At 41.2% G+C, this 12,069-nt stretch overlaps 1 protein-coding gene across 1 annotated transcript in view; it reads left to right on the top strand.

Annotated features, from left to right (window-relative positions):
* Positions 1–12,069, top strand: part of LOC144798870 (fibrillin-2-like) — a 270,888-nt gene that overhangs the window by 233,033 nt on the left and 25,786 nt on the right. The window contains exons 43-48 of the mRNA XM_078669959.1: positions 510–635; positions 2,378–2,503; positions 4,485–4,610; positions 5,831–5,947; positions 9,951–10,079; positions 10,698–10,817. Coding sequence (XP_078526085.1) covers positions 510–635; positions 2,378–2,503; positions 4,485–4,610; positions 5,831–5,947; positions 9,951–10,079; positions 10,698–10,817 — 744 coding nt within the window. The remainder of the gene's footprint in view (positions 1–509; positions 636–2,377; positions 2,504–4,484; positions 4,611–5,830; positions 5,948–9,950; positions 10,080–10,697; positions 10,818–12,069) is intronic.

Raw genomic sequence — 12,069 nt, 5'->3', positions numbered from 1 at the left:
ACACCATAGGTTTCTTTGGATTGCAGTCAACTCCACATTTCTGAGTTCTATGACAAATCTTTCTAAGCATTACACATAAGTAAAAATAAAATACGTTTCAAATGTTGCTCATTTTCAGTCACCTCTATAAATTGTAGGTCTGTTCGGAAATATTTATTAGTCATGCCTTTAATTAGAGGAACATTCAATAAGGCTAAACAACAGGCTTGGTAGTGAACATACCTTAAGCCTAACTACAACACAGTATGAAATATGTGTCTAAAATCCACGTCATAATATGATCAAAGGTAATATTTGTATGGCAGGCGGCTTAAGAATGGAATCTGCAACAATATGCCCAATCAATGCTTCAGAATTACTTCCAATGTTTCTTTTCTGCGTTATCTTATCTCTGTAATCCAGTTCAGCTCACACCTCCTCAATTTAGGCATTATTTGTATATATAAGCTCAGACGTCTCTGATTCTCAATAACAGTATTCTTAAACTCCCTATCCTCTTTCATGTGCAGATATCGATGAATGCAGTGAGATCCCAGCAATCTGCACCAATGGTGTCTGCATTAACCAGATCGGCAGCTTCCGGTGCGAATGCCCAATGGGATTCAGCTACAACAACATCCTACTCATCTGTGAAGGTAATGACTGCTCGCTGAATGCACAGAAATGGTATCTCCAGCGTGAGAAACTTATGCTCAAAAAGGGTAGAGTATAAAGGTACTTTTATCCCTTAATGAAGGATCCGCACCAGAGGCTGACCTAACAACGTGTATCATGGCTTCTTTTAAGGTTTCATAATTTTATTTATATGCAGTGCCAGTGAAAGGGGACATGTTGCCAAATCCTTCCCTACCTTGGAGGCAATGATTGTGACTGGTAGGAGCAATCTGGTGCCTCCTTGCTGATGATGCCTAAGGGATCTGCCAGTGGTTTCTTTTCTTGAGGTTAGATCATGGTCACAGGTTTCAGTTTACTGATTTGGCAACATAACTGTTTGTTTTTGCCAACTTTCAGCAAATGCCTCTGTAGCTGGAGACCAAAGTCAATCTTCTATGGAGGATTATGATTTTATGTTTTTCCTGCCTCAAAGGGGAATATAAAAAACATTTTCAAGATGCTGAATGTTGATCTCAGTTTAAGGTGCCATTTCTGGAGGCTCAGGTTTAGATCACATAGGACCTCATTATGAGTCCTGCGGAGTATGGCTAAGAGGATCCAGACAGTAGCTCCTACCAGTGGAGTTATGGATGCTTTTAGAACTCCAGCAGAAAGGAAATACAGAGAGCATGGACGTCATTTTTGGTTCCCCAGGGGTCGCCTGTGTGAATCCTGCACTGCCTTTGGGGGCCCTGGCCTCAGAGGTGGCTAATTCAGTGCCAGGAATATAGGGGCAGCTGGGACACCACCCTCTTTATTGTCTGTCAATTTGTTATAACACTAATAGCGCATTAATAAAATATATTATTCACTATTAGTGTAATAAAAATAGAGTACTTTACGCTGGAATATGCCCTTCTATAGCAGCTGAGGTAAATAAAAAATGCTTTTAAATGTATGTTGTGTGCATTTATGTGTGAGAGAGTATATGTGTGAATTTGTGTGTATGCGTAAGTATGTGTGTGTGAGTGAAAGTGGAGGTCAAAGGGCCTGTGATGTCACTTCCACTACCCCTGGCATTTCAGCAAATTGACGTCCATGGTTATGAGTGGGACCTCAAAGCTCCTTTTAAAAATTTTAATTTACTGTTGGAAATGACAACTATGGACCACTTGCTTATTCCTCATTTCTCCGTACAATTGACTACATCAATGTCAGGCAATTTACGAAATGCCATCCACTGTGTCAAGTGTGCCGTGTTTACTAATTAGTTTATTTGAGTCAGTACATCCATAGAATGTCTGCCTATTTATAGCCTTAGCCTCGACCACTGTTCGATGTAACTCTCTTGGCTGAATTGACTCATCTATTAAGTGACTACATTCTGAGATTGCATTTTCCCTTGATCTGTATTCCGCTAATTGTGGTGTGTCCGCTGGTTGCTCATGAATTATTTTTTGATTTACGTGCAGAGTGCAGAATGCAGCATGTAATGGTATACTTATATAATGTATGGGGAGGAATCTAAATAAATTATTGAAATGTTCAAGTTATACCCCAAACTTTGATCACCAATTACTTGACAGTGTGCAGCCCAAGAATAACTACTGGACGCAATTAATCAGGTTGGTCCAGGTCAGGTGACCAAGAGTCTTCTTGTAATGAGGCTTATACCACCGATCACTTCTGTTTAAGGTCATGCCACACTTAACATCGTTGCGAGAGTTCTGATTCTGTTTAAATGAATGAACAGGTTTAAGATGAATTATTTCCATCTTTGCAGACATCGATGAGTGCAGCGGTGCAGAGAACCTATGTCAGCGCAATGCCGATTGCATCAACATCCCTGGAAGCTACCGGTGCGAGTGCTCAACAGGTTACAAGCTGTCTCCCAGTGGAGCCTGCATCGGTAAGCTGTAGAATCTTTCAGAAGCCCTGGAAATTTGGTTCATTGTGTTTCTATATCTGCTCACAATAGCTAATTAGAACTACCAAGATGGAGCCTTCAGGCTCATACAATAAGTGGCCACCCATGAAAATCCAGAAGGGCAGAGAATAGGCATAGGTGTCTAGCAGCAGTGCAGGTTTCACTCACATGTAGACAAGTAGACATCAGATGCAGCACAGGCAGCTGCAGTCCACTTTAAATACACACTTATTGGGTTCATTGTAGGGAAGAGTACAGACTTTGCTCACAGAGACAACCAGGGGCTATAATGTAGTCTTTACCTATTATAGTGTCTAAACTTCACATACACAAATGCACACATACACACTCAACGAGATAATTTGTACGGAACAGTAAATATCAGTGCAAGCTTTCTTTACTTACACAGAATATACAGAGAATGCGCCATAGTGGTGCATGATCTTCTTATACATCAAGACAACTACAGTGCAGAAATACTCACACTTAGAACTTGATTTAGAGTTTGGCGGACGGGTTACTCCCTCAAAAACGTGATGGATATCGCAACAGCCGTATTACAAGTGTCATAGGATATAATAGACTTGTAATGCGTCGGACGGGATATACATCAAGTTTGTGACAGAGTAACCCGGTCCACAAAACTCTAAATCAGGCCCTTGATCATAAATACTCATAAATGGTCTATAGAGAGGAAAGGTACAGCTGCAGTTCATGCTTCACCAGCCCTTTCACAGATTAACTAACCTTCCAAAGTGCGTTTAATGAATATTAGGGGCTTTACCTTTGCAATAAAATGTGCATCTAAGCGCTGATCCTATTGTAGTTGGCTGCGACCTGTAGGATTCGAGCCCTCTGGGCTACTGGAAGAGGTTCCCTTACCATAGATAGTACGATGAGGCCGAGTGATGCCATAGGCGTTTATCCAATAGAGTTGGTTGTGAGGACCTTCTGCTGACTCCAGCAAGTGCTAATCAGTGGCACAATCACTTGACGTCAACACCTGGTGCATCATCATGATCAGCTTTGATTGGTAGACATGACTGACATTCCCTACAATCATTTTAGATGTGCTAAGCTGTCCTCCATGGGTGTCACTCACGCATTCTACCTTAGCATCCCTCAGGCCTACTAAATTTGAAAACAAGGTTGGCCCGTAGGCAGTTCTGCTCCTCCTATGTGTCCCTGCTATCCTGCCTATCAGCCATTACCAGTATGGTGGAAGATGCAAAGATATGAAGAAGCTATAATGTTTGCCACAGTGTCTTCAGTGAATCTCTTATTTTACCTTCAGTAGATATTGAGCTCCCTTGAGATTTTTTTTCTCTTCAGCTGAGAAATGCTAACTCTGCCTAATATGCTCACTTCCTTGCGGTACAAGAATGGCAGTGGTAACCCCTCGTGTGACTATGCGGCCCAGGCTGTTCCATCTTCAAACATTATTACAATACATTGCTTCCTTGGAGCCGGAGACGCACCAATAGAACCAAAACATGCACATGAGCACACCCAAGTTGAAGTTACCTGTACAAGCCAGATGTTATAGTAGATTTGTAATAGTTTTGACCCATACTTTCATGATGACAAGCGACAAAACTAATACACTCGTTTATGAAGTCATTTTTAGGTATATTGCTAACTGGCTGTACTAGAATACATATGAATTTTGTTTTGTGATATGGGTTCGATTTCTGACATGCAGGTGCATTTGCAGGTAACTGGAATTTGTGCAGGGCGCCAAAGATTTGTTTATTTTTTGTACCACGCACTGTCCAGCCATAAGTACACACATAAAGATATTTATGCACTCATCAGCCATTCTGAAGAATGCTTTTTGATTACAGTGTGTATATAGCAACTTTAATTTCCACAATCTCCAGCAAATGTTCATAATGTAGAATGGTAGATGTGTGCGTTGAATTTTTGTTTGATGCTATGTTTTTACCCTCCATTTTACATTCAGGGCGCAATGAATGCCAGGAGATCCCAAATGTCTGCAGCCACGGAGAGTGCGTCGACACCGAGGGAAGCTATCTCTGCGTCTGTCACAATGGATTCAAAGTCACCAGTGACCAAACCATGTGCATGGGTGAGATGCCTCCTTTAAATTCTTTTTCACTCCCAAAAATTCTCCTGGTAAATAATTATTGTGTAGATCTTACTTAGACTCCGTTTAATGGCCATTCCTAACCGACACAAGATGAAATAGCCTAGTGAGAAGAGATCACATAAAGGCTTTTTGACTAATATCGTCTAAATATAGCAATGAGTAATTTCTTACGACAATTGTAAATGTTTGCCACGACCAGTGGTCAAAGGTAGTAGCAGATTTTACACCATGGTTGCCCTTTGATGTTTCTGATACCCGCCACTCCCTTCCAAAGTTTCAAAGACAGGAGGGAGAACAGAAATTACAGGTAGCTCTTAGGACCATACGAGTGGGACAAAGTGACATGGGCTCTCAATGGCAGTAAAAAGGTGTGTGAAATCACCCCTGCTTGCATTTTGGTGAATTGAAGTTCACAACGTTCATTCCCTGTTGCCACCTCTGCATCATGGTACTTTTGACAAGGAAGAGATATGTTTTAGTCAACTGGATTTGTCCTTACCTTCCTTATAAATAATGAAACTCAAGATGTGACAAATTATGTATGAGTTAATGGACAGACTACATTCGCCAGGAAGTATGTTCTAAACACAAAGCCTATTTCAGTGTCTACCTTCCCAATTTATGTTACTTTCTGGGGTTATTCCTCAACTTAACAGAACAATGTATAGACATTTCCTAGGACAACCCAGTTTAACCACTTTGTACCTCTCTTCAGATGGCTGCACATTTTGGCCAGAGATGGGGAACAATTCTGCTTATCTGGATTATCCAGAAATCAGTATTTCACTATTTTGTATTTGCATCCTAATGGCTGCAAAGCAACTTAAGTCCTTCTGAGAATTACCATTGTGAGGGTAGACTATCAAAACACTTAAGATCTGTAGTTCATCCAATGATAGCTGCCAATGCACACAAGTGCACGTGCTTTGCATTTGTCAAACATTGAACATGATGAAAAATGTGATGCAGTTTTAAAGTATCTTCTGTACTACAATATTGCATAATTTTCTATCAAGCCATTAGTGTTTTTTTTGGATTTTGTAATGAAAATATATGTTTAACTGCAAAGTCTGCAGAGAAGGCGGGAAGGCACATTGAAGAGCCTCTGAAGGACCGGTTGATAGGCCGATGCTTTTAGCTAGATGCACCGCTTAGAGATACTGATTACTTTTCGCTTTGTGTTTTTTCTCGATGTGCAGATATCGATGAGTGTGATCGACAACCCTGCGGCAACGGAACTTGCAAGAACACCGTGGGTTCCTACAACTGTCTCTGCTTCCCTGGATTTGAGCTCACTCACAACAACGACTGCATGGGTAGGCCACCGTAAAGTATCCTCTAAATTTTCATAATCTTCATCCTTTTTTATCACTTACAGGGCTGGAGCATGCATTCTGAGTTAAATATATTGATGGATTTGAAGGTTCATATTAAACAAAAACAAAAAGATAATAATTTATTTGAAAATAAGAGCTTTTACTGTGTGTTTCCCTTCAAATTGCTCTCAAATAAACGTTTAAAGGAAATGCACTGGAATGTTTTGTGGCACATGCTGGAAGAGATAGTGTATTTTTCATCGCTCTTTGCATAGAGACAGTTGTGGTCATAGAGCGATAAAGACACTTCTTACCGACGTCATCAGATTGTTCAGGCCTAAGTAATCACATGCCCCAGTCTTGTGCCAGAGGTGGATGTTTTCTGTTTCCCATCTTCATGGCGGAAGTCTAGTGAAGTGAAACGTGCATTCAAGGTGCAATCCTCCCTTAATGTTCTAATTTCTATTGTATAATGCAGAAACAAAAACATTTCCATTCCTATTACTGCAATGATGAAAGTGAAAAATCTTTAATCCCCACGCTTTTTCAAGTTTTTACAATATACAACTATTCTGGATTCACATACTGTGCTTTTTTGCACCAGCTAGTGGTTGGGGCTGGAAAGGCTTCCAAGTGGCACCACAGTCCCAAAGAGAAATGAAACATAAAATGAGTGCCTGTTATCAACCCATTTGGCACATCCACCTCTTTCCATTGTTACCTCTTATAACAACCTTGGTTTACTGTCAAAATACTGATATTAAGATAGGAAGACACTACAAGCACCACTTTATTGCCACATCAGGAGCAGACAACTCACTAACATGCCTTGAGATTCATATCCTGTTTTCTTCTCTCTCACAACTTCATTTTTGGGCATACCTTGTGTTTTGTAACATTTTTAGGTGTTTCTTCTTTAACAGGAAGCAGCTGCATTTTGTTTCTTGTTGTTTTTTTCAGATCTTGCTAAGCCCCTGCCAGACATGGCTTGGCAGTTCGGGCTGGACTGTTCCCATGAGGCACAGGGTCAGACTGATTTGCATATGGCCATGTCTGAACTGGGGTGGCAGAGTGGGCTAAAGAACGGTGATGGATTAAACCCAGATCTGTTGACTGGGTGTGAGTGTTTGATTGGTTCAGATGCTCCGTCCATCACCACCCCCTTTTGTACGGCAGAATCACTTAGATCAGGGTTCTCCAGCCTTTCTGTGATAAGAGCTGCTTTTATGTTCAAAGAAAATCATCCCGCACTACTAATATTATTAGTGTTGTAACAGTGACCACATCAGACAAGTTTACAGTGAGGGCCACCATATGCGAGCCATGATCATCCCGTGCATCATGCGGGGTTGCAAACAGTAATGGAATACAGGATTTGTTAGCTGGGAATGCCTCTTCATGGGTAATAGATAACAGCCATAATTGTAATGCCTGTGACACCAGGGTAATAACAATATTAGTAATAACTCTCTCAAATGCCACATGATTTATCACTCAAATATCCGCTTTTGAACATTGGTTTATAAGATCCGAGATGATGCGCACGGTCTTGAATAAACAGTCTGAACTTTGGCCTGCATATATTAATTCAGCCACCAAAAACTTCTAGTTTACCAGGATGGGCATGCCACGGGAGAGCTGCTGCCAGGCAGCCAGCGAGCTAGCAGTAGCTCACCATCTTCTCATTGGAGAAGCGTGCCTCCGATAAAGCTAGAGATATTTCCATAGATTGTTTGGTATCCATTTGGAGTCAGACAACTTTTCCTAAAACAAAAAACAGACAATGCAGAAATGTTGATCAGGGTTGGTGTTTCAGATTGGTTTACAACGCCTTTGCAGTGGGTTAACCTTTCTAAGTTCCTTCCTACTAATTACATACTGATCTTCCATTCGTATCCTGCCTCAATTCTGATGTTTCATTGTTCATTTCCTATTACGACTGCACACCTAGAAAAACTTATGCAGTCTTATGTCTACTTTAGGCAACTTTAAACAACTCCCGCTCTCCATGGATGACCCATCAGGGCTTCGCTCTATTTTTCATTTTTCATTTATTTATTTGAGGGCACGTCTCTTTCCGCATCTATCCTCCACTGCCCTCCCTGTGTCTGGCACATTCGCCCTAATCCAGGATTGCTGTAAGGCTTGCACTTCGCGTTGCCTCTCACTTCAGTTCTTAATCAAAGGATGCACTGGAAGACTTCTGCCCAGACATACACCTTTCACTGTCCTTATTTTTCTCTTTCAGTCTCTGAAACTCTAGCATCTTTGAGGTTTACTACTACTCCACCTGTAATTACCCCTTTCACATATTTTGGCATAAATAGATTTATAAATACAGCAATTTCTAAAACATTGAAGTGGGAGATTAGGCATCTTCTGGTTTAGCCCTCTGCCTTATCCCAATGTACACAGAAATGCCAATACAATGGGTGCGGGCCCTTCAGCTAAACATGTATATTTTTAGCATGCCTTCCTGTAGCTACACATACTCTGCTTACTCCTGCCATTTAGTGTTGGACTTGGACATTTGCAACTTGCTGTTCTTCGAAGAAATCTTTTAAGTCACTAGGGGGCAGATTTACAAGCCCCTTGCACTTCTTTTACGCCGCAGTTGCGTCACTTTGGTGACGCAAAAGATGCGATATGCTGCGGGGTATTTACATCGTGACGCATCTGGGAGATGCATCATGTTGTAAAGCCCTGCGCCAGAAGTAGGCATTCCTGCGCAGGGGGGCGTTCCGGCCCAAAAGTGGCTGAGGGAAATCTACAAGATTTCACTCAGTCACTTTTGAGCCCATACTGCGTCACAACCGTGCGCCTGCTTGAAGCAGGCGTAAGGATTGACGCAGCATTAACAAGATAGGGCCCCCCAGAGCATTGCTGGAGCTGCGTCGGACTTGCGACGCAACTCCAGCAATGCGCTGCCTTTCCGGCACTGTTGCGTGACGCATCTGTGCCGTTTTTGCTCCATGGTGCGCCGCATTGTAAATGCGGCGCATCCATGGTGGCGGAGCTGTGGCGCACAATAACTGGCGCATCCCTGCTGAAATGCAGGGATGTGGCAGTTATTGTAAATCTGCCCCTAGGTTTATTCAGGGCCACTTGAATTCTGCGATTTTGCGGCTGCTGTGTTTTTCCATATAATTATGAATTTGCCGCATGTGCCATTCAATCTGCTGCATAATCTGCAGATTTTAACAAAATGAGTTTGTAGATCAAAGTTATAAAAAGTTAATAAAAACATGGTGACACGTGTTCCTGTGGCACTGGAGAGCAATAGTTGACTGGTCATCTTTAAGTTACTTATTTTTGTATTTAGTGTTAGATTGATCCTAATAAGAAGAAATCGCTAACCAGACAGTGTTATCATGTGGAAAAAGAGAAATACTGAAGTAATGCTATCATAAAATGTGCCGAAATATGCCACATAATTTGCATTTTTTTGTCGCATAATTTAGTAAAAAATGCAGCATAATTTGACCCTCCTCTGCCACATAATTCCAGTGGCCCTGAGTATATAGAGACTCTGCTTCAATAAAGTGGATATCATCTCTCCTCTTGGGCCATCCAGAGGAACAATGTCTATTGAAGGTTACCAGGAGCTGCCTTCAGATGCTTGCAGTAGTAGTGGCTATATAGAAATTTAAAAAATGTATACACTTTCCATTGTGTTTGAAATGAGATCATCGTTGTTTTTCACGATTAAAGCACCCTACTATTATTAAACACCCTTTTTCATAAGTACATTAGAAAGTGACCTTCTTGTTGATATAAAGCTTTATCACATTTGTAAGGTGGGACCTTAACAATTCAAAACTTTCTCATTTAATGGGCGGGGTTATTCCAACACTCACTATATGTCTTTCGTCTAAACATTGGAATTGTTTGTCATTTTTCCATAAGAGGTAGGTATTACCAGGAACAGTTTATACACAAGTTACTGTAATTCCAGCGCAAATTGGTCTGCTAATCAGTCTTCTTGTTACCGTCCCCATCACAGATATTGATGAGTGCTCGTCCCTGATCGGCCAAGTTTGTCGCAATGGCCAGTGCATAAACGATGTCGGTGGCTTCCAGTGCTTGTGTCATGAGGGATACGAGATCACTCCTGATGGGAAGAACTGCGTTGGTGAGTAACATCTGCTGCTGGTTATCCTCATTAATGCGATCGAGGTACTCACAAGATGCGAGATTGTGATGGCAAAATATGCGTATGTGTGCGCGCAGTGGTGAGACCCGTGAAAAGGAGGACAAATGTTTTTTTTAAAATGCATTCGCTTATTTCAGTAGAGTCTGAGCGAGTAGGACGGTATGATTTATGTGAAAGACCCAGACCTCTGAGACTAAAAACTTGCTTGGCTGCCATTAGATGTATTGAATTTTTTCTTTGGAATTGTGTAGTAATTATTGCTAATGGAAAAACTATTAGTGAAATTGGACTTGACCTAATGATTTCGTGCTGATGGATGTCCTCCAGGAGGTATAGTAAGTATTGCCAAGTAAATTGTAATTCGTGCGGTTTCATTAAAGCATATCTGGTTCTAAAACGACATGCTCTTATTACAGAAATCAAGTTAATATCACCGCCAGGCCATTTTGGTCTGCATTTTCTTTATTTGGCTCTACGTGAATTTTCTTTCCTCTTTGCATTCCTGAAAAAAAACATTTAGAACTTTTTCCTGCCAGTGACATGATGCAATAACCATCACTATAATGAGTAACTCTTGACTCGTTTGTGCTTTTTCAGACATTAACGAATGTGTAAGCCTGCCTGGCACCTGCTCGCCAGGAACGTGTCAGAATCTGGAAGGGGCCTTCCGCTGCATCTGTCCTCCAGGATATGAAGTACAGAATGACAACTGCATTGGTACGTGATATTCCCATTTCCAGGTTACTAGACATATACTTAATTATTTTAGATATATAAAGGTTTAAAAAACTGCTAGACATACTGTCATGTGTAGAGGACAGCTACAGATCTGAAGAGGGCTCTTCACCGCCGTATATTCTGTGTGACCCAGAGTCCATGCTACACATCTGCAGTGTAATCTACAGATCTGGAGGACCATCTACCTTGAGAAGTGTATTTGCATCTCTTGAGGTTTGTCACCACATCTGGAGGACATTCTCACTATCGAAGTAGAACTCCACCTTCGGATAGTACACTAAACCTCGTAGGGAGACCTTCTACCACAGGAAATTTCCCTAATCTCTGAAATCTACTGTTAAAATCGAGGGGCAACCAAAATCTGTAGAGCATGTGAAACCTCTTTGAAGCAACATATACCTAAATTTTCTGGCTGCTAGAAAGAGGCAGTGCTCACTGTGTGAACATCTCTTGAGAGTGCTTTCTACCTCTGCAGGCCAATGACAATCAATAGAATGCCTCGCACAAAACCATACAAAGGCAATCACCTTTCAAGTCACACTCCACCCCTGAATTATTATCTCCAGCTAACACTCACCTGCTAATTATTTTTTGTACAGAGTTTTATATAGCACGAACTTGACCCGAATCGGGTATCAGAGCACTTTACATAGCACCAGTTGCATTACATGAGGACACATTCATGTTTGTTAGGCACTGGGAGATTAAGTGATTTGCCCAGAATCACAGGATGTTCAGCGTCATTGCCAAGACTCGAACCCAGTTCACCAGATTCGAGGTCGACCGCCCTAGCCATTAGGCAAACTCCTCTACTAAATATTATTCTTCCAAAGAAGTGAAGTCTCCCCTCCTGAAAGGATGGTTTTCACCTCAGGAGATCCTATTTGACATCTGTTATGCAATTTACATCTCTGGGGGCTTTCTCGACTTATAGTGGCCGATCTAATTTTATCTGAATGAACAGAAGGATGTCTTTGACAACTAAAAGACACAGGATCACAGTAGTGGTGGCAACACACTACGTAAATGGTAAATTCAGTTAATGAATAGTGAATGATAAGGATTTTATTATTTTAAAAATTTGCTACATACATATTTGTGTAAAGACACTGTACCTCATGAAAAAGAAGTTCAAATACATGCATTTATCTCCAAATTTAAAAATAATTTTTCAGAGGTGGGCATAATCCCCTGTGATTCAAGACTGCAGTGCATTGCATACTAATCTGTA

This window comes from Lissotriton helveticus, chromosome 12, assembly GCF_964261635.1.
Source record: "Lissotriton helveticus chromosome 12, aLisHel1.1, whole genome shotgun sequence".
In the NCBI taxonomy this organism is placed as follows: domain Eukaryota; kingdom Metazoa; phylum Chordata; class Amphibia; order Caudata; family Salamandridae; genus Lissotriton; species Lissotriton helveticus.
Note: the sequence above shows the minus strand (reverse complement) of the source record. Positions and strands in the feature narration are given on the sequence as shown.